Genomic DNA, 26,571 nt, shown 5'->3' with positions numbered 1-26,571 from the left:
GAGCACGGAGTTAGCGCTGATGGCTAACTAGCTATCTTATTGTCTGCTACAGGAGACAACAACGTTACTTTCTAAATATACTTGTTTGCTTAAAGGGAGCTTGCCACCAATGGGATAAATGATGTAAAAGTTTCTTGAAGTTACAAAACACTCACCGTCCTCGAACGTCTCCAATAATGCAGCAGCTGAGTCTCCCTCCTGTTGCTCACTGGTGCATTGCCAGTAAATAGCTTCCATTAAACCTCTTCCAACACCTCCTGGTTGACCCACGCCGGCCGTTGTGGTCCTTGGAGGATAGACATTTTTGAGCTTTTTCAGCTTCTCCCTACACTGCTTCTGTCCTCTCTATATACAGTCTACTGTATGTGAAGGTGACCATCCGCTCAGAGACCTCCTGATAAACTTTCTCCGTCCAGCTCCCTCTGTATTCTTTGGTCCGCCACCAGAAACAGAAAAGTCTCGACCTCTTCATTCACCCACGGTACAGGTCTGGCTGTCATATTAAAATTATGAAGAACAGAGTGCTCCGTGAAGAGCAACGCACACGCTGTTTACAGTTTTTTTTGTTTTTTTTTTTTTTTAAATGCCGGTTTTGTTTACACGCTGGAGTCGCTCTCCTGTGTCGTCACTCCCTGTTCAATCAGCGGCCTGCACTTCTGTCCAATTAGTGGCCTGCACTATGTACACGTCACATCTGGCTCACTTCATCTCGCTTGGAACCTCAGCCGAAAAGGTACGGAAAGTCGTGCCTGGTACCATGCACTAATCCATATGGAAACGCTCGCAAACAAAAACGAGCCGAGCCGTACCGCGCCGGTAGATGCTTGTAGAATCGCGGCTTTTAATGCCTGTAGGCTGCGCACAATATAATAGCTTCTATTCTTAATGAGCCAAAACCAAAAAATATTACAAAGATGGAGGTGGTACCAAATACCACCACAAACTGTGATGAACCTTTTGAATAAATCAGATTCTGTTCTGCAAGCGGCAATTAAAAAAATAAAATATTACATAATAAATGTGACACAGAAGTCTCATGAAAAGAGACAGGACAAAAACACCGTTAAATAACACAGAAGCGAATGATGACAGCTCTAGTCTAAATACTAAAACAATAACATTCATGATACGTGTCAAGAGCTCTTCATGTTTATTTTCCTCTTTGAAAGTCAGACAACAACGGGTATTTTCAAGCTGGGTTATCAAAAATACAAGAAAAAAATTTACAGAACGGCTATAAGAGCAAAGAAATAAAAATAAAACAACGGAGTGTTATATTCACATATTGTAACCATCAATTTTGTTTCATGTTTGACCTACTTTTTAATCTCAACCATTCATCTGAGGTGCAACAAATTCAGGTAAACTTTGAGGACTCTCCTGTACAACCTAACCTACCCACATTAGGTAAAAAATGAAGGAATGCACACTTGGAAATCTGTCTTTAAAAGATTTTTTACAAAACAAAAAAACTCTACCATACATTCACTGTAAAGTCAAACTACGCTGACAGGAATACAGGCTGACACTTGAGCAAAATACTTCTCTGTAATGCCTCTTAAAAAGTGACTTATATTTGAGTTATGTCTCAATTGATACGTAAGATTAAAGTTTGTTCTAAATATTCTTGATGACCAACAAAAATAGTCTTAAGAGATAATTAGTTTGAATGTAGCTTTTGCTTATTAATTTTTCGTCCAGTTTGTTCAGACATTTACTGTATGTCATTAGTAAATTCTGTGCCACACTATTTGATTTAATACTGAAATGTAATTCCTAGTAGTTTATTTATAAGCAAATAGTTCCCGCCATCTCAACCCCAATACACAGTCCATTTTATAAAATCTAGAAGTTAATATTCAGACAAATTTTTCCACATTTTCAAATGAAAGCTGATTAATTCAGTTTTAAATCATGGAGTTTTCTTTGGGAAATCTATTTCACACTGCTGTAATCAACTGTTAACAATGCAGACACATTAGAATCAGTACAGCAGTTAATTCCACTAAGAAAGTTGGCCAAGAGTTATTCAAACAATTAAACGCAGTAAAATGACCACAAATTGTAATATTCCTTGACAGGTGTGGAACAAGGAAGAAAAAGGGAGCTTTTACTGCAGCCTCACTTTGGAATAAGGATCAAATACAGAACCAGTTACTTTACGAGGTCATTCTAAAGACATTTTGCTACTGTGTTCCTGTACAACACAATTCTTACCGCTAAAAACAAAACTGAAGAAACTCATCTAGTTCTGTTGAGAGCTTTTTCTTCAGTCAATTCTCATGCAGTCACAGCTGACCAAGTTCATCAGTGGTGACCAGCTTGATCTGCGCATGCAGTGGTCACATGATATCGCTTATGTCTCTTCGACATTAATTCTGGGGAAACAAAACAAAAACAAGATAATGTTCCTTTTATTACACCACAAAATTATGATAAAAGGATAAACAGCAATAAAGTACACTGAACATGCTGAAAAATTAAAGTAAATCTCACCTGTTTTTTTATATTTGTCACTACTGTTGGTGACGGAGAGGCTGGTGGACTAAATTAGAGGAGAGAAAAAGGAGATTAAAATAAAATGAGTTATTTTACAGTACACCCATGTGTGATAATCTTAAAAGGGTAAAGAATTAATTATTAAGCCTGAGATGATGTAAATAATATGGTAATGCATAATTTTCAGTGTTGATGTCAGAGAGCCTGCTCAGATGGTGACAATGTTTTAACTATAGAATGACAAGTACTGCAGTCAGAATTTGCTTCTATGCTTATGAGTTCCACAAGCCAAACTGAAACTTGACGCCTCAGAGGCGCTTTACGTGTCAGCAGAGGCTACAAACTCTCTTTTGGACGCGCTAATGTAAACTGTACATGGAATCAATCGAGGAGATTACAATAAAGAACAATACAGAGATGAGCTCTCTTTGATAAAACTCCCACATATTCTTCCCACTCGGACATTCTTCATTTATAGCCTCCATCACTGCCTGCGCAGGGCCCGACAGCAAGGAACTTAACTTGGCTCATCTTTGCAGACCATGAAAGCCAAGATGTGTCTTTTTCCAACTCACAAAGGATCATGAGGCAGCATGGGCCAAAATGGGAGGCTACATTTAAGAACAGAGTTACCATCTACACATAGCTTGGTGTTGTTGGGGATAAGGGTTTGTCACACACAGACACACACACACTCCTATCACATGGGAGTCAGGCTCTAAGCGAGGACAAACACAACAAAGATATGTTTTATTTTCTGAAATAAAAGTACCAAACTGCCCTAAGCACTAAACATCTGAATAACGTTCAGTAGCTTACATTTATTCAATCAGCAGGATGACTTAAAATTAAATTGAATTCTGACTATTTTCACCTTCTGTTGTGGTCTTAATTACTGAAATCTCCTGTGATTACTGTCCTGGGTTACAGCAAAGGACAAACTGGAGCACACACAAAGAAAAAGCCCATTACATACCTGCCGACATTCCTGGAGGCATTCTCAAAAAACTTGGTTTTAGATGCAACACTGCAGGAAAAAAAGACAACTGGCATGTTGATATTGCAGATAAAGAAATGATGCATTTCAGATTTGAAACCTGTTGGTAAAAGTCATTTGGGATGCAGCTGTCTGCGCTTACTGTAGGCAAAAGGCTTTGTCCCAGTAACAGGTTGCTTAATCCTTTTTAATTAATTTAACAAATCAGCAACTTAAACCTGCAGTAACGTATATAAGGCAGAGGGAAAGTAAACACAAGTCAACAGGTTCCATATTGTGTCGATTTTCAGCAAGTTAACGAAAGTCTTACATGTCCCCAGAGTGTGTTTTTAGTCTTTCAGCTCAAAATGTTGCAGTGAAGGTTCATTTCACTATGACACTATAGCCACTGGTTTTAGCTCTATTCTAAATGCTGTCCACACCCCCTTAGCATACAGTGTTTTTGATAAAAATGTATGAAGTATAACAAAAATATTTTAGAATCCATTCTAATAATCCTGGATTCAAATAATTGTCACCAATTCTGCTTTTGGCGTTCATACTAATCACAGTCCAAAGTGAATTCAATCAGCTGTGCAGTCAGGCCATTGGATGCGATAATGAGATTCGGTGCCTATAAAAAATAAAATAAAAAAGCATTCACCTGGCTTAGAAGTTTCCTCCTTTTATTACATTTCAACACTGAATACTGGTTAGTTTAATGTGGCATTTTTTGACAACAATTTACCAAAAAAAAAAACCTTCTACATATCGAAGTGATAACAGACTTCTACAAAGAAATGCCATTTATTTAAAAATCGAAAATGTAAAATAAGTGACTGCATAGGTATCCCCCCCCCTTTATAGTGACTCTGCTAATTCAATACAGGTGCAGCCAGCTGGAGTTGGATGTCACACAATTGGACTTAGAAATGCAGTTCATCTAAATGCAGTGAGTGTCTAGAGTGACTACAATATAATGACACCTGTACCTGGAAGGTTCAGTCATTGATGAATCATTACTCCTGTTTATAACTACACCAGAAAGACAAAACAACACTCCAGGCAATAATGTGAAAAGGTTATTAATAAGCATAAGTCAGGGCAGGCATACAAGGAAAGTTCTAAGTCCCTGAATATGTCTTGGAAGTACAGTTAATCCCATCATTAAGACTTGAATAGAATATGACGTGTAAATCTGAAGCAGGCCATCCTCAAAAACTGACAGGCAAGTAAGAGAAAAGACGAGCAAGAAAGACTAGTCAGAGTGGCCACTAAGACACCTATGACTCCTCTGACAAAGTGACAAGCCTCAGTTTCAGATAGGAGAGACTGTGGATACAGCAGCTGTCGCCAGTCAAAGCTTTGCGGGAGAGTGGCAAAGAAAATCCTGGCTAGCTTTCACTAGAGGGCATGTGGGAGAGTCTGACATCTACTGCAAGAAGGTTTGTTTTCCAACAAGCCAGTGACCTGAAGGATACAGCCAAAGCTACACAGAAGTGGTTTAAAGTCAACAAGGTGAACCTTCTGCAGTGGATGAGTCCGAACGAAGGCTTCAATTTAACTGAGAATTCATGGCTGGGCTGTTGACTGAAATTACATGGCCATTCAATGTTGAAAACCAATAAAAGAGGAAAACTTCCAAGTAGGGTGAATGTTTTTTTTATAAGCATTGTAAATGCGTGTCCCTGATTTGATGCTTCGTCTCAGAAACACACCATAATGACGCCGCCATCAACAGCCTGCAGCGCTGACAGGGAGGATCTGTGGTCTCTTTGTGTCCATGCCAAAATGTGGCCCATGTATCTGTACCAGTGCAAATACCTCTATTGTTTATTCATTTGATTTATTTGATGGTTTTTATTAACAAAGCTCATAATGGCTTAAGTGCTCCTGATTCCGACACACTAAAATTTGCATGTCTGCCACAAATTAAAAGTAGCCGAAACAGTGCATTATATTGTTCTTCGACAAAGAGAGCACATCCTGTAGTTGAATATGCATTGGACCTCTTCTCATTTGCATACCTAAAAGGTTGTGGCTACAGATTTTTGTAGTTGTGAAGAGCACTTACTAGGATGTAGCTGTGCCCTCACTGCTGGCTGCACTTGGGGGCTTTAGTGGGGCGGGGCATCTAGAAGGGGGCTCCGGAGGCCTGACTGGCGGTCTACAAATGGCAGGTTTCTCTGTCGACTTTGTTCTTGTCAGACCATCAGAATCTCCTGTGAAACAATACAAAAGCCTAATGTAACCGTGCATGAGAATGTGCAGGAATTACGGAACTTGCAGAAGTAGAACTTGGAAATGACAATCTTGAAGATCTTCATTTTGGTCTTGTTGGCTGCACCTACAGTGTTGAGCAATATTTGATATAACATCAGAACAATATTTGCAAAATCACATAAATTAAGTAAACATACTTTCTTTTCAAATCCTTTGGTTTATGGGGCACTTGCTAAACACAGGACTGCACTTTTGCTTTTATAATGCTGCGTGAATAGTTACTTTGTTTTAAGCATTCGAGCGTTTCAAAGGGAGGGACTCACATGCACTCACAAAGACAGCGTGGTTTGATTCTCAGATAAGGACACCATTATTCCACTCTAACATTACATAGCAGATAATGGCTTGCTGCAACATTTCTGTTAGAAATCTTGCATACTGAACCCTTATGTTACAATATTTAATCCACCAAGGAACGGCAGAGTTATATGACGATCGGCATACGTTTGTCTGTCTGTCTGTCTGTTAGCAACATTACACAAAAACGGGCTAACAGATTTGGATGAAATTTTCAGGAAGGTCAGAAATGACACAAGGACTAAGGGATTAGATTTTGTCAGTGATGTGGCTTATAGTCTGGATCCAGAGATTTGTTAAAGATTTCATCATCATCACGGCATCACTGTAACTATGACAACAAGTGAACACAATGTCAGCTGCCTGCTGACGATCACATGGTTGCGATCCGACTACAAATCGACCACTTTGGACTTATTAGGACTTATCTGTCTTAAATGATACAAGGAACAATTGATTAAATTGTGGGGGTGTTTCCGAGTCCCATCAATTCCTGCCACCCGCTACATATTTAGGTCACGTGATTCGGTATCTGTACATAACATATACATGCATAATACACACCTGTGCTCAGCGTAAGGTCATTTTGTTTGTGGGTACATCTATATTAAATGGCCACATTCTATAGTGCTGTGATTTCTGCCACAATTTTTTTTAAAGATTTCATCCATCGGAAATGATACGACTGAGCAGCCTTGGCAGAGTACTGCGCTCTCTGAGTGCTTTTCTTGTTAATGATTTGGTCACTAACATCTACACACTTCATTGAACATATCAGCAAAATCTTGATATCTACAACCGACCAACTCGCAGTGACTGCTTTTTTCATCATCAACTGTAACTGCTTGCATAACACTTGACTGTAGTGCTGTGTCATTTGATTTTACAGACATAACAAATTTCTTAGTAACACTTAATTTGAATTGAACAAGCTCAAATATAATAGCTTTGTTTGTTTAACAACGATCTGTGGTACCGAGAAGTCAGTTACATATGACTAATAATACAGCACAACTTTGCTTATCATTTTGCTGTACTCTAAATCTCATGATCTTTATCTATTAAAGCACATGGATGAGGCATTCAATGTGCAGGTTAACAAGGATGAGATAAGGGGTTATCATTGGCATGAAGAGGGTTCCTCATACCTTCTCTGTTGGCTGATGTGTTCTTTGGAGGTGGTTTTCTGCTCTGAAATGATGGCACCCTGCTCACATAGACTCCAGACTCCCCATTTGGTGCTGAGGATGAATCTGGCCTTTGCCTTGTATCATTTATCTTCGCAGCATCCGAGTCCATTTGTCTATCCTGACGGTTAGCTGTCCTGGGCATTAATGCTTGTCTCGGTGGAGGCTCTCGTGGAACAAGCGGAGCAAAGCTTACAGGTTTTGATCGCTGAAGAGGAATGGGGTTCACCGAGACGTCCTCGTCCACAGTGGGGGTGTCATTCTGACCATCTATGACAAAGGAGTAACATTAACAGCACAGTCATTTTAAACGTCAGGTAAATGTAAATGTTCTCTTCTATCATGTTTTTCAGGTAAAAATTGAAACGTAGAAGGTATAGAAGAGCTTGGGGTTAAATTAAACTGGTACAGCACTTCCCTGCACGCGTGCTTCAAGCTCTCAAACAGAGCTGGTTATTTGGTTAAACAGAGCAGTTTAATATCACACAACACACTGAGGACAAGCACTGTGTGCTCCCGTCGTCTCTGCCTCAGTCTATGCGAGGATGGAATCACACCCACTTAACAAGGGGTTCAAACAGACAGAAAATTACATGATTTTGCCTGAAGCGTTGAAAAAAAAGACTAATGTGAGATAAAAATGTAGAGTAGATACATTTATTTGTACTTTAAAAGAATTTTTTAAAAAGCAGCAAATGATTTTCTTCCAACATTTAAGGATGATACAGAATAAAGAAAAAAAATAATAGAATTTGATTTGACAAACAAATCCCATGTTTGGGAATATGTCATAATTGATTTGATGGACACACACACACTACAATAAATCCCATTTAGGAAATGTCAAGAAATGACCCTGCAGGTACGCTGTGGTACAAGTCTTTAAAAAAAAACTTTTTTTTAAACAAATAACTTTCTAAATCATCTACTGTATGCGCCGCAGAGAGAGGATGGGATAATGATGAGGACGATGACGACAATCAGGGCAAGAGAGGCTGATAATTACTCTCTGTGTGTTGGAAGTGGTCGTGACTAAGAGCTTGATAAACACGGGCTGGCCGCTTGGAGATTGTGATGGGTTGCCGCTTTCTCGGGGTGATGCGCGGAGGAGGGACAGGTGGGGCAGCGCTGTCCTCTGGCATATAACTGAAGATCTGCAATCACATTTAAAAAAATAAAAATAAAAAGTTAGTTGGTTCAGTAGCTGCTTTTAACAGCTACATGCAGCCTGTAACATAGTTGAAATAATGGAATGATTTGCATGACAAAGAACAGGACAAACAGACTGGTAAACTAAATTACTGTATTTTGGTAGAATGATATTAACAAAGTAGCAACAAGTACAAATACCCAAGCAGTGATTTAATGATTTAGCTTATGACAAAGGCCTCTGCAGCACTGAGCAAGAAGAGGTTCAGTGCAGCAAGAAGCGAGGTAGTCAGTAGTCCAAATGTGTTGAATGTTGTTAAATTAAATTGGGATAAAAACCTGAAAAACATAAAAATGTCAATTTACGATTTTTCTGGGGATTATGTGCAGGAGTATTTCTTGGCCAGAATCAATAACCGTCTGGAGTCTTCACAGTCTCCAGCTTTGTGGCAACTGGATGGAGCCAAAAACTACTTTGGTTTACAACTAGCTGAGGCTTTATGAATGGTTTAAACAAAAGAGGCAAAACGAGTCCAAGAGTGACTTTTAAATGTGCTCCTAGGTACATTTTAGTATCTTTGGAGAAAGCCCCAGTGGCACTTTTTCCCCAGTCTTCATATTAAGCTAAACTAACCACTTAGTAGTACTGCATCACAGCAACTACATATTCTCTGTACGGACACGTAGGTGGTAACAATCTTCTCATGTAACTCCATGCTGTCCATTTCAGCCATACCTTTTTGTAGTCCTCAATCAGAATCTCCACCACAATATTTTGGAACTTGATATCCAACATGGCCGCCACCGTCTCCTCCTTCGCTCTCATGAGTGTGGGTCCAAAGATAACCGCCATGTTGGAAGGTGTCATCAGGTTTTCCTCACTGTGACTGCACACACTGTCCACACATGCCAAGCAAGGCTGAATAAAATGTAACTTGACACAAGTAGTTACACATTATCTCAGAGAAAGAGGTACTACTGTACAGTATAAACTTTAATATTTAAACCTGCTGCGTCAATCCTATTTTTCCATTTGGAAGGTTTTGACGTGATTTGACTCTAAAAGCAGTAAAAAAAAAAAAAAAAGAAAAGAAAAAAGAAGACCGTGTCACAGTTAACTAAACAAGCTTAGTACTCACTTGACCAAGTGTTTAATAAGCATCTCCAGCATTTCCCGATTCTTCTCTGGTAGTTTGTAGGTAAGAGAATGAATTTCACTGAGTCGAAAGTCCAGATTATCTGACTCTGTGAAACAAAGAGAGCAAAAAAGAAGCTATTAATTGAAGTAATTAAAAGTTACATGCAGTTTACCTGTGTAGACCTAAAGCATTAATCCAGCCAAAACTAAGAACAAATGTCCTCGAAGCTGATAAAGAAATGACCGTTTTGCTACATTTTCTTTGGTATCATCTCAGTACAACCTCAAATTCAGGATTCAATATTTTGTGTTGAACACAACAGACATTAACCAATTATACACCAATCAGCCACAACATTAAAACTAGACAAGGTGAAGTGAATAACAGTGATTATCTTGTTGCAATGGTGCCTGTCAAGGAGTGGGATATATTAAGCAGCAAGTGAGCAGTCGGTTCTTGAAGTTGATGAGTTTGAAGCAGAAAAAAAATCTGAGAAAGGTTCTGAGACAATTCATTGTGGACCAGATTGTGATGGCTATACAACTGGGTCAGGGCACCTCCAATACAGAAGGTCTTGAGGCCCAAAAAAATGGCCAGAGGAAGAACAACGCGTAAATCATCAATGAGGTCATAGGTGCCCAAAGCTCATTAATGTCTGTGAGGAGCAAAGGCTATCATGCGTGGTTCAATCCCACAGAAGAGCTACTGCAGCACAAACAGCTGAAAAGGTGTCAGAGTGCAGTCTATCAAAGGTTGAAGCGTATCAACCTGAACCATGGAGCCTTGAACTTTGACAAAGAGTTCAAGGTTTTAACTTCCACAGATGTCAATCTGATCGAGGCCTTGTGGAGTCCTTACCTCGACAGATCAGAGCTGATTTGTTGGGGTGGGGGATTATGTAGTATCAGGTGGGTGGTTTTAATGTGTGGTGGATTGGTGTCTATAATCACAAAAGAATATGAAAGACAGCGCAGCCACCCAGTGCAATGGCATGAAACTAATAAAAGAAAGTCTACAAGCAGTCAGCCTGTATAATGAGGAGCCCCTTATTCAACTAATGAATGGCATTTCCAGTAAAAATGAAGCCACCAGCTGCCTTAATGCAACATCCTGACAGAATGAGGCTGATGCTATTAAACTCATTGTCTTGTCAGTTTTACAATAACGTTGTGTGACACACAAAAACAAACAGGGAACTCAGATTTCCTCTAATGTCCACACCTGCACTGCACGGCACTCCTGTACTCTCTCATGCCTTGAATCCACATTCTTTTCAGGCATTGCATACCCATGGAAAAGTGGATGTAAGCCTAGATTACATGGCAAGTTCATAAACACTGAAAAAATGATCAGCAAAAAACACGTGAAATTTCCACAGAGCAATAAAACTGTACGCCAACAGGCCAGGACACGTGTTAAAAAGCTGCCTGGAGCATTCAAACACTACAAACGATGTAGCGGCACACCTTTACCTTTTTGGATTCTACTATGATGATGATACACACAACAAGTTTCATTGGTAGGCTGAGATCCAAGAGGAGAATTTAATGAGGAGACACGAAATGTAACACAACCTCCTCGATCTCAGCGCTGGGTAATTTCCAAAGCATCTCTTACTTGCAGCACACATGAGGTCTCTGTGCAAACTGTAGGTCATCAGAGGTTCGGACAGACTCCTGCAGAGAAATAAGGACACGCAAGTAAACACAAGTGCAGTATAACTCACCATAATAAACATAAGACAACCAAAAGCAGCAGCCACAGGTTGCAGTTACAACAGAGAGCAATGACAGAGTGCACACATCATTACATGTGTTACAATCAAGCAGGTTTAGGAAAATACTTGAATCATTGGGATTTTTACAAACATAAATTTAGCTAAATGTAAAAGGAGTCAGATGTAGGACAAATTAAAATGTTTTTTTAACAGAATAGCCTGACTATATTATGAAGTAAACTCATGTTTCCAGTTGCACACAAACACACCTGAGATAAAACTTCAATGCACTTGTGATGGTTTTCACATCCCAGTCGCTGCTGTGGAGATCCACATCTCCTGGGTTTGTAGGATCTATGAGAAAACAAAGAGATTTAATTCATCAAAGACGCTGCCAGCTTTAATACATCATATTTTACATAGGACTGAACAAGGTGCCAAAAAATATCCACTCTGCGAAATGAGTTCAGTGGAAATGGTAAGTTTTGCATTTCTTTTCAACTAAAACAAATGATTATGTGATTCTTGCTACAGTCTGTACAAATGTTACTGATTAACTGATCATAGATTTATTCCAGTACAGCAATCATTTGGGTTATTTGAATGAGTGCATTTCAAAACAGCTCAGAAGAAAGAAAAATGCTGTGGTAACCCAGAGAGAAAATCCATAGTTTATTTATGATTTAAACATTAGACATTCTGTTATCCAACTAGATCTGTGTAGATTCTCAGTCATGCAGGTCGTGGTAATCGTGGGAGTTTCAGCAAAAAGCAAATGGACTTCTCTTTTATATTTTTTTGAAGAACTTAAAAAGAGAAGTCCAACTGTTTTTGACTGCAACAACTTCTGCTACAATAAAATGTGTTTCCATTGTTACTCGGCTACCTGTTGCCATATTTTCTTGGTTACTTGAAAGGAACTAATAGAAACCTTGACAGAAAAATATTCTGGCTTTATTAAACAGATGAGACTTTTACAGTGTGACAGTAAAATAGTGTTCAGCTGTGACGGAGCTCTGAATTCAACAAGTGTGTAACGAGGGATTTTACTGTAGATGATAAAATGTTACTCAGACCGTCTGTTTGAAGTGAAATCGCTTAATGATAGATCCTGACAGATTCTGTCTACATATCTGGCATAATTTAGAATTACAAGCAATTAATGATGTTACCGCTGTTGTCTATTGTGCATAAATGTGAGCAAATCTGTCTGCCTGTCTCTCTGTTTGGTGACTCTCATATGGATCCTAATGCTACTTTTGGTTGTTGTTGATGGTGAACCAAGCGAGTGTGTGATGTTTTGCCCGTTTTGTGGGGAACATATGAACCGATTGACGCGGTTTTGTTTTTCGTGTGGTCGGTCTTTAGAGTGTTTAAATGGCGCAGATCAGACCGACAGAGTGCATTAGCCGCTCCTCGTCGTCACTTCCGGTTCAACCCCGGAGTTGGGACATTCCCTTTCCGGTTAAATTTGGATTTGTAAAAGTGTTTTTGGACTTGTAAAAGTGTTTTGTCGCTTGTAAATTTGTCTTGGAGGTTGTAAAAGTGTTTTGCATTATGTAAATTTGGTTTGCACCTCTCGGCCACCGTAGATTTGGCCATATATTTCCATTTTTTATAGCATTTCGATTAACTGTTCAGCTCTATTTTTTTAGTTATTTTTTTGGCCTTTTGTTGGCTTTATTAGATTGGTTAGTTTAGAGGCAGACAGGAAAGTATGAAGAAGAGTGGGGGGAAGACCTGCAGCAAAGGGCCTTGAGCTGGAATCGAACCCAGGCCGCTGCATCGGGGAACTATAGCCCACTCAACCTGCTGAGCTATCTGGACACCCTCAGCTCTTCTTTTTAGCTCATTTTGCCAACTTGCTGCATATTTAAAGGTCCAACAAATACAAAGCAACTTTCAGTTTGAGTTATGTCTCTGGCCACCTCTCCACTGACTGCTGGGGAAATATCTTGGTCTTCAACAGCGAACTTCTCCGTTACTTTCTGCTAACCAGCTGGCCTCTAATCTGGACTGTCTGCCATTTGGTTTTGGCCACTGCCGCCTGCTATGACCAAACACAATGCTATGAGAGTAGATCAAAACCAGAAAGTTGCAGACCGGACAATCAAAACTGTGCCATCAAGCTCAGTGCGGCTGAATGGAGAAGCAGAGCTGAATGTTAATTCTCTGTGGGTTTGTCGCTACAAATTATTTCCAATCATAATCTCGATCGCTCTCCAGAAAGAACGCACCATCAGCCAGAGACTTTTGATATTTTCCATCATATTTACAACTAAGTTTCACAAAAAGTTGCATAGTGTATTTCACTGTACAGTCACGTTAGCAAGTTCAACTGAGGGAAACCGAGTGAATGGACAGATGTTGCGCATATTCACTAGCTTACTTCCTTACCAAAGAAGGCATTTAGAAGCTTCTGCACTTGGATGTTGCTGCCAACTGTTCTGTACACTCCTTCTTGTGTGGCTCCTGGAGAGAGATGAGGGGGAGGTGAGCACGAGAGAAAAAAAAAGAGGGGAGTGCAATCTGGACAAATGTAGAGCAGTGGAAATGTACCACATGCTTCAACACGAGCCAGAATTAAGATACAGATGTTCTTTCCTTCATTTAACTACATAGTTCGAGACACTTCAGAGTCAAATTACGTGCCGATGGCTTGACTACTTAATTCCATTGCTGCAGAATGAGTCATGACAGTACAGAAACTTCTCTTGATTCTGATTAAGTTTGCATGTGTTTGGTTTGGAGATGTTAAGTGCAAAGGGTGCATACAAGGAGAAAAGAACAGTCCAAAAATCAAATAAAGAGGATTCACTAAAATATGGAAGGTACTGATACATTATGATGAAAGTTTGTTACAATTTGTAATATACTGTATTCGCTGGTTTTGTAATGAAAGACATTTCTCCCTTAGAGCGGCCAGCAGGACTGGCATCCACATGGAACACGTCTCAACTATGCCCCCTTAAGGGCAAGACAGAAAACTAACAGAAGCAAACTGTTGGGACGAACCCTTTTTAACAGGCCCAGTTACCTTTTGTTTCAATGTAGTTGATGCACTTTCGCACAAACTTGAACCCAATTTCATTCAGTTCCACTGCGGAAGGAAAAAAAACACGCAAGAAAGTTAGCACAGTTAACAAGAAAAGACTCATTTTAAGGCCGTACTTCTTGGTAAAACAGATGCAGTCAGTGACATGAGATGTACAAGGAGACATCACTCTCCACACAAACATTACACATGCACACCTTCAGGATAATGACTTACTTTCAGCTTGCTTGTGAATTGGGGAATGATAAATCTGAAATGAAAAAAAAAATGTGAAAAGAAAGTGAAGAAAATCTACGACAGTGTGACGAATGAACACATCTATTATAAAATGAAATTACGTAAACGTAACAATAATGAACAGAGGAAGGGGAATAAAAGGTGGGTTTTATCTTGGAGCAAATTTGTCTCCATGACTTCAGACACAGTCGCCAGAAACTCAGACACCAGCTAGTCACTGACAGATGAGGTTTTTATATCAAAGCTTTGTCCGACTCTCCCCTTAAAATAGCTCACTGCCCTCCCTTCTAACGGACATCAGAGGTCAGAGCAGCCACAGAGCAGCTGGAGACACTACAGTCTTGTTCAAGGGCTCTTATGCAGGATGAGCATTTGTTGTCAAAGGTGGCTGAAGTGTGAAATATCACGGTCACACCCCGTTATTGATTTAGCACTGAGAAAAGAACTTCAACTCAATTATCGGTCACATCTGTGTGAATGAGCTGATTCTCAGCTTTCTGTCACTGACGTAATGTGTATTCTGTTAAGGCATTCTGATGGAAACCACTGAGTTACTTTGCTATTTTAAAAAAACAGAATTGCACAGTGGCTGGGCATTATGTTTCAGAACTCACAAATCTGACATATGGATAAAAACATAATAGAGCTGTCAGAGAGCGACATTACTAACAGTTACAACGGAGCTTTCTTTCCCCCCAAGACTTGAATGATGGAAAAATACTTTAATTTCTGCGGCTAACACAAAAATTGCCAAAATGTCCAGTTGCTTTGGAAACTCTGAAGAAGTACACACAGGCATTTTTCTTTTACCGATGAATAGTTATAAAAAAGACTGAATGTGTCGGAAGAGTTGAATTTTATGTGTTATTTTGGAGAGTGAGCTCAATCATGCCAATTTTTTGGATTAGAGATCCGACTAACTTTGCCAAAACAGACTTTAAATATAAATTCGTAAGAGACGATGTCAGTCTAGTTTTGCTTCAGGAGAGGCTGGACATGTTGCTTTATGTGCACAAGATCACGCAAACTTTTATTTTCATCGCTATTTATCCGGCAGCTAATTTGCTGAAGCAGTTGACGAGTTGTTGCAGGGCCACATGGAAGTGTAAACTGACATTGTAATAATTAGTTTTTTCTCTGATAAATTCTATGATATGAAAAAAAGACAGGAATTCTAACTAGATGATTTGAATTTGGGAAGACTTCATCAGTATAGAAAGACTGGGGGGATTTTAAAGAGAAGCTAATATGCATCAGAAATGGTGAAATAAAAGCTTTGAACTTTTGTCATGTGGCGTAACAGTAGCAAAGCCATCTAAAGCAATAGTTTATTTGCTTTGGATAATATTCACGCTGGTCATACAGAGCCCTGTGGTGTTAACTGAAATGGTCGAACACATTAGCCACGTGGCCTCGTGTGCTGGCAACAACTGCAAACAAAGGACGCGCTTTGTATTTTTTTCTGCAGCTGAAATATTTACATGCATTGTGTTACTTTTTGCAACCAAATCTTCCTTTTCAGTGTTTTTCTCCTGTTCCATGTGCACATGTAGATGCACGTCAACAAGCTCTTTGTCTTGTAAATATGGTAATAAAATAAGAAATCATTTCATACCAGAACCCTCGTATCAGAGTTAATTACATCAAACACATTTCTCTTTAGATTGGTCATGGGAAATGAGAATTGTGCAACATTTTCTTTGTGACAAGCAGAAAATAAGCTGCGTCATGATGCGTTTGACCGTCCTTAACTCGCCACTTCTTACGATGGCACACAACAAAACGTCGACACAGAAGCAATATGTTGTGTAGCATGAAGCTGCTTTATCAAGGGTGATAAAAATGCCATAAAAGGGTGAAAAATGCAAATCTGAAATTAGAGGGGCAAAGATTAATCGATTATCAACTATTAAAATGCTCGGTAACTATTTTGATAATTGATCTGTTTTTAGGGAAATAAAGAGTCAAATTTCTTCTTAAAGCTTCTTTAATTAAAACATTTTTCTTGCTACTGTCCTCCTCTATGACGTTAAACTGAAAATCTTAGATTTTAGGTTGTCATCTTAGGCTTTTTGGACACACTGTTTGATATTGACATTCATTTGTTTTTCAGCATTTTATAGACCAAGTGACTAATTAATCAATAAAAAAAATAACCAACTAATTCATCAATAATGAAAATAATTTTGCATTATCAAATCTGCAAGCCTACAACCACCAAATATTCAATTAACTCTCATATATGACAAAGACCTCCAGAAAACTGTCCCATTTGAGAAGTTGACCTAGTAAACTCAAAAATTCAAAATCAGTTACAGGATTAGTTGCTGATACTTTTCTACTTTTATGAATTGACTGATCAGTTGTTTCAGCTCTAGTGTTTAATGTAAAAGGAGATAGAAGAGCAAAAAGGAAGTACAGAAAGACCAATGCACAGACATATTGAGCTATGTGTGCCACAGAAAGCGTCCTAATGGCAGCACTGAATTTTAGAAGTGGGGCTGCGCCTTAAATTTCAGCGATACAAAAGGCATTCAGAGAGCGGTGAAGTTGACAGAGAGGGTGTGGCAGAAGCTCAGAGGTTCTGCATTGGATTTCTGCTTTAGAATATTGGTGGAAAACCTCTTGAGTAACTTTTAGACAGAGGTTAGTGGGGAAGTTGCACAGGAAGAGGGCACTGAGAAGTGTGAATTCTGTCGTTTTCACATCCTCTCGTCGTTATGGTTTGTTTGTTTCGTTCACAAGCTCCACCGACAATCAGCCTATTAAGAAACCGATCTGACAAGAAGCGCCCAGAGCAAAACTGAAAGCTAAACAGCGCTGACAGCTACAAGCAAGTGAGGAATTAGCAATGTTTTACATTTTTTTCTCGTGACGCACATCAGTGTTAGATCGCCTCATGCCTGCTAGGTACAGAGAAGCTAGCAGTTTTCTAGTTTCTCTGGATTTCAGAGGCAAAAAAGTCCAACAGTATGAATTCAGCCGTGCTACCAACTAACTGGGTGCTGTGTTGACTTAATGTGTCCAACAGACTTCATGCAATCTCTCACACATCTGTAATAGAGAAGCCAAAGTGAGATTAGCCATGACTCCACCCTGCAGTGCCTAACAACTGTCAGATCTGAGCTGTTGCATGTCTGATACAAAAGATTTGAAAAATAAAATACCGATCCTGACAGCCATGATATCTATGAATTATTTTTTCTCATTTGTTTCAGTTTTTCTTTTCTGGGTTCAACAAATTGATTTTGTAAAGACTTTACAACTGGCTGTGATGCAATTAGGAAGCTGCAAATGACAAAAATCCTCACAAAAATAGTTGTAATTACAGACTACAGGAAGATTTTACTGGCAGAAAGAAATAATAAATAGGTTCAGATTGACTCTATAAACCCTATAGGAACTGCGCTGACTCCATGATGTGAAACTCCAGATTGTCTGGCAGTGAAGCAGTTTTCACATAATCCGAAAAGAATAATCCCTAAATAGACGGGAAACAAACTCACAGGCTCCTTTCCGTCCATGGCCTCCATCCACAACTTCCGGTCTCCCTCCGAAAGAGCCTGGAAAGTGACGGGTGTGTTTCTATGGAAACAGTAACAAATGCTATTAAAGAGGTAAAGGTTGCAATTTAATTACTCTGTTAAAAGGATGCACTCTCACAACACCCAACCATTGTGAGCAGCAGCTTTTTTAAGGTCTTGCACGTCACAGCTTGTGCACACTTTTCAAGCAAAGCAGCGTAGACAAAATAACAAGAACACCAGCAGAAGAAGGGTCTTTGAAATAACTGATTGAACCCCATGTGGCAGTGACGGTAGGAAATTGAGATACATAAGACAAACATGAACAGATGATGAAAATCTATTGCTGCGAAATGTCTCCTGCACAAACAACACAGTCTAGTGCCAGATTTTAAAGCTTGTAGGCAACCGAATCAATAGTTAACTAAAACAACTGTGCAATGACTTGAAAGCTGTTGCTGCCAACCGTACTACTCAAAACGCTAAAACCTTAAAAACCCTCTTATAATATTAATTTTCTATCAGCTTTCATAGTTAAACTACCCTGATGTCTTATTTTTGGCATGCAGGATGCGTTGCTGTTCTAGTGATTCAATGATTTATGTAATTTGCTTTGAAGCTGCTGCAGGTCAGTAAACCCAAAGCACCTAAAAACAGCCAATTAAATGGCGATCTACAGCATGGAAACTGAGGTGAAAACAATTTTGGCAACAAATGATCAGGTAGATGAATGTGTGGAGGCGTAATCAGCGTTTATTCATTTCCTGTAAGGTCAAAGGTCAGGCTCAGGGCCAAGCGCTGGAAACATTACAGGGACATTCAGACGGGCTTTTCCTCAAAGCGTCTTGAGCCCACAGCATCACCTTCTACCTTAGACAGCACTGCCACCTTGAGTTTATCAAACAGCAACTCCTCATTATGTTCAAATTAGCTCCTTACATTCTGGCTCTCAATGCATAAATCAAGCTGCTTTTAAACCTTTAAAACGCTCAAGTATTTCCACGGATTTCAAAAGACAAACCCCGTTAGGTGGCGGAGCAGCTTATAGCTCAAGAGACTATTAAAATGCATTTTGTTCAGAATGGCCTGCTTATAAAAATATGAGCTTGTTGTGTTCCTTCCCCTTAAAGCACTGAGTTTGCCATCTGTTTCCAGCACAAGCCCCACTGCTTAGGGATTGTTTGGGCTACAGTCCATTTAGCCTTCACACTCTGTCCTTGTAAACCACCTGTTCACCTCGCCGCCCGGACCTGTTTATCCCACAGGGCTTTCGTGTTGCCTCGTTTCACACTTCTTTTTTTTTCAGATTTGTTTGCGCTAACCTCTCGTTGGTTTCCACGTCAAAGCAAAAGCGCTTGTCGATAGACTCTGTCTTCCGGCGGATGCAGGATTTCAGTGTCAGCTGTGTTGGGCCCTGTAGGGAAGGAGGTAAAGTTGGAAAGTGTTCAGTTCAGGTGTGATGGTGAGAAACATCAGTCAGAGGCTATAAACTGAAAATAATGAGTAGTAAAGGCACACATTTGGCTTTTGATCATATATATATATATCTTTTCAGTGAAGCACCTGTTTAGTTGTAGGCTTCTGTTCACACGGTACCATGACCAGCCGTCTACCTTCCTTGTGATACCGGCAGTAATATTTGACCCATGTTACACCCAAAGCCCCTGGAGGAAGGAATAAAAACAAGACGCTGCTTGTCAGAATTGGCATCAGAGGGAATCCTGTAAAAGCACGGAGCTTTTGTGTAAACACCTGGTGCACTTACACTTCTCCTGGCAGTACAGATAACCCTCCATGGGCAGAAAACTGTGCATTTTATACAGCTGGGACGGGTGTTTCATTCTCTTCATCAGCTCCTCCAACTCCTCACAAGTGCTCTCATAGTGGTTTCGTGTCTGCAGGGAAACCAGAAAGCACTCTGGAAACTTCTAAAACATCAGATAAAAGGGATATTAAATGGATCTAATAATACGATTTGTTGCCAGTAACACTACTTACGTTCTGCAAGCTGAGCTGCAGCTCCTGCTTGTAAGGCATGAAGTCCTGAGTCATCTCCACTGTCAGGTTGTTGAGCGTTAAAATGCTGTGAAGAAATGCCAGCACCTGTCCAGCCAGAGCAAGAAGGACACGCTTAAAACAAAGAACCATAAAACAATGGATTTGTTTTCCACCCAAGCGTACTGTGTATGTGCTCAGTTCTTTGCTACATATGTGTGGCAGCACAGAGGAGGAGACATCAGGCTGAACTCACCGGCTCCACCACATCAAACTTCTTCCTGTCCTGCACCTGATGGATCTGGTACACGTACTCCACGGATGATTCATAGAAGTTCAACCGCTCTTTCTCTAAGAGTTCATCAGCCTACAGTTTATAAAAAGGGAAATTTTTTAAACACTTGTGCTCTCAGTTCTACATTTCACTACACAACTGCTGCAAAATGTTTGTTGTACTTCACCGTACCTCTTGGAGTTGAGTCTCTTTCTTCTTAGCAGAAAGATTCAAGTGCTTGTCCAACTGGGAGTAATATTTTTCACTCTCTTTCTCGAACTTCTTCCTCTTTTCCTGCAGATCACATGTGGAAATGACGAAGAGGAGAGATCAAGAAAAGATTGGATAAACTGAGTTACAGCTGGAGGACAAATAGTTAAGAGGACATTTTAACCACCATGTCCTCACTTGGTAAACACATGTTGCTCTAACAAACCAACGCTATCGAGTCATTTCAAGCATATTTTATAGGCTGATATCAATATTTACAACTTGAAAATATTCTACAATGCATACTAATGTTCACTTTTTGGACAAAAAACATCAAAAACAGGACAAAGATTCCTTTTAGAAGTGAGTGTGTAGTTAGATCACAGCATGTAATTGGCTCTGAATTCAGCAGTGGTAAAAATTTTTCAGAGATTATTTATATTATCTGCATATTTCTGTACTAGTATTTCCAACTGACATTGTTAAAAAAAAAATTAATTTCACAGAACTTATCATTTTCATGTTAGAAATTGTTTTCGGTATATTTTAAAAAGCACTAAAATGTCTTTAGCTGTGAATTTACATTGGTAATGTTAAACAACATTAAAAACCTGTAAATGTGAATAACCACAAAATTGTATTTTCTTACACCGTTAAAATACATTTAGCGTAATTTCACAAATTTTTCCCTGTTATTGAACTGATAAAATCCTTGCATTCCAGTTTGATATTGTAAACATGTTTCGAAAGTTAGACACCATTAGTGACAATTAATAGAAAAAAATGTATTTTAATTATAGAAAATTACTGTACTTTTATTAATGTTATTATTCTTATTAATTTTTTCAATATTTTTTGCACCCTAAATGACAAATTATTATATTTGGTTTTTATTTACAGGTTTGTTTGTTGTTTGCAGTGCACATATGCATATAGCTGATACCAATACATACGTAGCAAGTTAGCATTAGCTATTATATCAAGGTTGATTTATAAGTCAAACTGAAGCTAACTGAAGGTAATTACACCCCAAAGAGTACAGCTGAAAAAAATGTAAATTACATTTTAATTAAAAAAAAATAATAAAAATATATATATATATATATATATATATATATATATATATATATATATATATATATTTATGTCCACATACTGAGCCAGTTTCAACAATATGTGTCGTGGCTGACAGAGTCTTAGCTGAGGAGGTCTAAATGACTGCTAAAAGTGGCAAGTAAAAGGTTTAAATAGCTCTCCAAAAATAATCAATAAACACTTCAAATCATTAACTAAACATTATGCAGCTGTTCAAAATGTTAGCTAACAATAACCTGTGGGAAGAGGGCCTAAAAACCATGACCGAATAGCACAAATAATGCAAATTTGCTAATTTTAAAGGATGAACAGATAGTTTTAGGTAATAGAAGTTAGCTAGAAGTAACAGTTTTGCTACAAGTAATCAAAAAATGGTATAAAAAGACAGCTGAAAGTCGTGAAAAAACAGTGAAAATGTTAGATAAAAATTAACATTTTCAGTAGACAGCTAAAAATACCGGATAAGTGGTGAAAAATGCTGACAAATAATTAAATTAGGGAAAATGAAAACGATTCTAAATGATAGAGAGTAGGAAAGATGGACTAATGGTTGAAATTTAGCTTTTGTCAGTTCAAGTGGAACCGACTTAAGACTGGCAAGACTCCAAGGCTTTCTGAGTTATTTAATATAAAGTAGTGTGTGAGTCAAGTGTGGATATGTAATATGTCAACAGGTTTACTACAAGATCTTAATCAATAACTTTCAATTTCAATTTTACTCAGTTGTACATATAATATTTAGAAGAATCCTTCTCTAAAAATGCCATGTGGTGTTTGGTTATAGACGGCCGTGTTGATGTTGAAAACAGCAAAAATGTCAACTATGTTACAAAAAGACCTGCAATTATATATTGACCCACTTACAGTTCAAATACGTGTGAAACACAATGTGCCGTACCTCCACAGAGGATTGTGGGTCAGAAAAGCATGTAAAATCCAACCTAATGCAGCAGGACATTCTAGTATTTTACTGCAGTTTACAGGTTATATGTGTATGTATTAGGACATAATCATTTTTCAGTATACTAAAGTAGTATAGATATTGGAATGCACCTATGTTTTTTATCTAAATTCATGTAGGACCTGAATACTTCATGTAATATTTGATTGGTTTTAGCAGAAAAATAAAAATCAAAAACACAGCAACAAGATTTAAAAAAAAAACAAACAGCAAGTTAATCAGCATATTTTGGTCATCAGATGCCCATATCTCATCTTTATTATTTTAGGTGATTTCCCACAGAGTTTCCTGATGACTTTGAAAGCACCACCATAGAGAAGCCCGAACTGTTCTCAACAACAGAGCGTACTTTCCAAAGACAAAATGTCTTCATACATTTAAGGAAGACCTACACGTTGCTGTTTGTAAAAACACAAATGTTTCATATATACACAAACACAGAGATTTGAGGAAGTAGATTATAACAACCCGTTTGGTCTAAGTAAGCAGCTCTACAGGTTCTACACTACCAGTCAAAACTTTGGACACACCTTCTCATTCAATGCTTATTTGTATTATTTTCTACATTGTAGACCAATACTGAAGATTAACACATTTTTGTTTACAATATAATTCCATATGTATTCTTTTATAGTTTTGATGTCTTCAGTATTAATCTACACTATACTAAATAATTAAACAAAAGCCACTGAATGAGAAGGTGTGTCCAAACTTTTGACTGGTAGTATATATATACTTGTACCAATTTGAAACTTCATGTATAAAAACAGGCAGAATCATGAACCTGCTGTGCTTCCTGTGATGACTCAAAAGCTGACTAGTTTTCTTCACAGGAGTGAATTATTTCACCTACAGAGCAGAGGAATCAGACAAAGGACTCACTTTTGTTACTCCTATTTGCTCCTTTCTGAACTTCTCCAGGGGCTTGATGAGCAGATCGGATGCATTTTGAACCTGAACAGGAAAACAGGGAGCAGTTGTTAGTTTAGCCCAATTGAAAATGCATAAATACTGGTTTTGCACATGCAGGTCACTGTCTGTGTTTGGACATTTGAGCTGTACAAGCATGAGCAGAGTATGAAAATAAATACCATGTGTGAGTTTGTAAATACATTTTTCATAACCGGTCCCTGTTTTAGAAATGTTTGAGTATCAGGATTCCAGACGACCCAGTCTGACTGGAAAAGCTTCTCCTACTGTGACAACTTGACTGATGAAGTGTGATGATGGAGGATCTGCTGCTGATAGGAAACTCTGCTAAAGCGTAGTAAAGTGTGTTAACCAACAGCAGCCTCAGTGATAAAGTCTGCACTGAAACGTGTCAGCATGTGGGTAATATGGAAGCCTTGTTTAAAAAAGGGGGAACAAGAAACCAAAGAGGGGAAGTGATACCAAATAATTAGCAGCATTTCTCCAAACAGTTCTGCATGACGGACGACATTTACACAATCAGCACCTGCGTGTGTTTGTTTGGGCAGATGTATCATGTCAAAAGTAATAGATTTAATATTTTATCAACACATTCAAACTCATAATAAACAGAAAGTTAGTTTTTTGCAGCAGAACGTGCCAAAGGTTTCCTTCCAAGTTGTCTTATCTTCAGCGCAGGATACGTTGAAGTGGATTCTAATGTCTAATGAGGGCTTAAATAGGATGCAGCTCGAGCGTGGAGGAAGCTGATAACCCACCAGCATCGTCCTGTCGTGCTCCACTTCCTGCAGGAGGCCGGCGAACTCCTGGAACGACTGAGCTGAGGACCAAAACACAAAGATGATGACCGGAATGAAGACTTTGCATGCTGTTATCTGAACCGTGTGATGCAGGAAAAGCTTCTGGAAAGCATGCTTGATCAAGCCATTACATTATATGCACAGGATTTTTTTTAAAACACATTTGACATTAAGCTCTAAGACAATTGTTTGGGTTTTTCCAAGTCTTTATGTTTCCTGATTCCTCACATTCAAGCTGTCAGGAATTACCAGTTGGCTGCCAAAAATGTTTCTCTGAGCCGAGGTCAAGTAGGGCAAGTCTTATTGTAAACTCTAGTTTAAAACCCAAAAGCTTTATAATAACAAATTCTATTCATTTTGAACTGATTTGCAAGTTCTCTAATAGTTAATCCACTACAATGAGTTTAACAGTAAAATTTAGCAGTGTGTTTGTGTAATTTTACCAATGTTGATCTCATCATCTGTCAGGGAATCGCCGATGAAATCGAACTGGAACATACTGAGAGTCTGGGAAAACTTCTGCACTGCCACAGAATATCCTAGAAAACAACATTTAGTCTTTTAAAGTTTGCTGAATAGACCAACCACCACACACACATTTCTTCTTCATTCTTAGAATTGGTCTAGCGGCGCATTTTTTTCTTGTTTTTCCTGGTAGGAAAGTGTAAAGTACGAAAGACATCCTTGGCAGGATTCAGCAGCAGAGCAGCAGCCAGTATGCGGTCGATGCAATATACTATCCCTCGTATGTCTGGCTTTTATTATCAAAACAAAAACCGAGTCTGTCAGATCAATACTGTAGAGCATTTGGTCTGAGGAACTTGGCTGGCACATCTAGTCTCATATTCTAAATCCTTCATTTTGTAATGGAACAGTCTGCAGTCATTTTGTGGTTTTTCCACTTATCCCAATTGTGCTTTTTCTTATTTATTTTTTAACTACTGGATTCCTGCATTAGCTGTAAAGAAATCATACTTCATTATGCATGTACTCAGTATGTAAGTGGTGACTCCTGATCATTACAGATTGACATTAAAATGGGACTTTGTTGGAGTGGTGCAGTTTATTCAGGCTACAAGCACTCGTGACCTCTGACTATTATGCAGACTGACTATAGGACCCTCACTCCACTGTTTTCGAGGTGAAAAGCTTGTCATTCAGGATGTACACAGCAGAATGGTATCTTAATAGGGGACCACACAAAACAGACAGTGTTCCTCCAAAATCTAAACACATCTCCAGTGCAGAGAGCTGCTCCTCACCGTCTGACTGATGGGGAAAAGCAACACATGGGAGGATGCGAGGCCTGCAGAGGGAGTTTTGAACAGACAGCACTGGTCATCCTGCACATCTGCATCAGATCCATGGCCTTTCAGAGCAGAGGGGGAGCACTAGCACCTCCCTGAACGTGCCTCCCACACACAGTGACCCTGCAGGGCCTCCAGAAAGGCCCCACTGATGCTGCTGCTCCCCTGTCATCACTACATCCACATGCAATATGCAACATGAAAACTCATAAGCAAGCTCACCCTTGATTGCAGTGATCACACTGTTGCCATCTTTAATCAGCTCTTTGAGGAATTTACTGCTCCTCTCCAGGTCCAGCTCATAACACTTGAGAGTCTCCCTGAAGTCGGGACTGTCCAGATAGCAGTCACTGAACTCCAGGGGAGGATGACCCATCTTGTTCTGGGCGGCTCGGTTCGACGCAGCACAAACAATGGGGTTGTTTTAGAGACACGCTGCCTACGCTCGTCTCATTTCTGCTCCGTTGAGGCAACTCATCTGTTGAGAGGAGCACAAACCATGGTGTCCGGGGGAGCCTGCAGCCGCCGCAGCTCGGATACGAAGTGAAGTAAACCGGGGAAGGTGCTCGGAGCGGGTTCGCGTCCCTGTTTCCCCTCGTCCGAAGCTCTGTTCACGCTGTAATTTAATTGTATCCTGCTCCTCTTTACCACTTTTTCCTCGTTACGGTGTCGTGATTAGAAGAGCGGCTAGGTTCCCTGTGGACGCGTCCTATTTCGAAACGCTTCACACTTCCATCAACCCTCTTTTCTGTCCTTCGGCAGGTTTAAAACCAGCTTTTAATCTGTAAAGTCAACAAGACGCTCTAAAAACTACTAAACATGAGTTAGTCTGTATATATTTTTAAAAAAAAAAAAAACTTAAACTGAATTATATCATATTTTAGTCCCAAAAGCGTGACACAAAGCGCAATTGGACGGATCCAACTGGCTACAGCC

The 26,571-nt window shown here is 39.2% G+C and overlaps 1 protein-coding gene across 2 annotated transcripts; it reads right to left on the bottom strand.

Moving 5' to 3' along the window:
• Positions 1-1,127: 1,127 nt before the first annotated feature.
• Positions 1,128-26,571, bottom strand: LOC111587368 (oligophrenin-1). 2 transcript variants are annotated; one of them, XM_023297296.3, is made up of 24 exons: positions 25,858-26,570; positions 24,772-24,867; positions 24,287-24,348; positions 23,481-23,552; positions 20,525-20,626; positions 20,315-20,425; positions 20,062-20,166; positions 19,829-19,958; positions 19,627-19,727; positions 19,386-19,477; positions 18,046-18,124; positions 14,519-14,552; positions 14,285-14,347; positions 13,645-13,719; positions 11,517-11,601; positions 11,148-11,206; positions 9,531-9,636; positions 9,128-9,287; positions 8,249-8,396; positions 7,204-7,512; positions 5,550-5,697; positions 3,476-3,526; positions 2,497-2,545; positions 1,128-2,378 (listed from the first exon to the last, which is right to left on the bottom strand). In XM_023297296.3, exons 1-24 carry the CDS (start codon positions 26,009-26,011, stop codon positions 2,373-2,375), a joined length of 2,397 nt encoding a protein of 798 aa, XP_023153064.1. In that variant the 5' UTR covers positions 26,012-26,570; the 3' UTR covers positions 1,128-2,372. The 2 variants fall into 2 exon arrangements, with proteins under 2 accessions (XP_023153064.1, XP_054873426.1); XM_055017451.1 differs by lacking the exons at positions 1,128-2,378; positions 2,497-2,545; positions 3,476-3,526 and having other exon boundaries at positions 5,553-5,822; positions 25,858-26,571.

Source organism: Amphiprion ocellaris, chromosome 14 (assembly GCF_022539595.1).
Source record: "Amphiprion ocellaris isolate individual 3 ecotype Okinawa chromosome 14, ASM2253959v1, whole genome shotgun sequence".
Taxonomy (NCBI): domain Eukaryota; kingdom Metazoa; phylum Chordata; class Actinopteri; family Pomacentridae; genus Amphiprion; species Amphiprion ocellaris.
Note: the sequence above shows the minus strand (reverse complement) of the source record. Positions and strands in the feature narration are given on the sequence as shown.

Coding starts and splice junctions, on each gene's coding strand:
- LOC111587368 (XM_023297296.3), bottom strand. CDS start 26,011: ATGGGTCATCCTCCCCTGGAGTTCAGTGACTGCTATCTGGACAGTCCC. Junction 9,288..9,530: donor CTTATTAAACACTTGGTCAA/GTGAGTACTAAG, acceptor ATGTGTGGACAG/TGTGTGCAGTCACAGTGAGG. Junction 8,397..9,127: donor TGATTGAGGACTACAAAAAG/GTATGGCTGAAA, acceptor ATGTGATTGCAG/ATCTTCAGTTATATGCCAGA.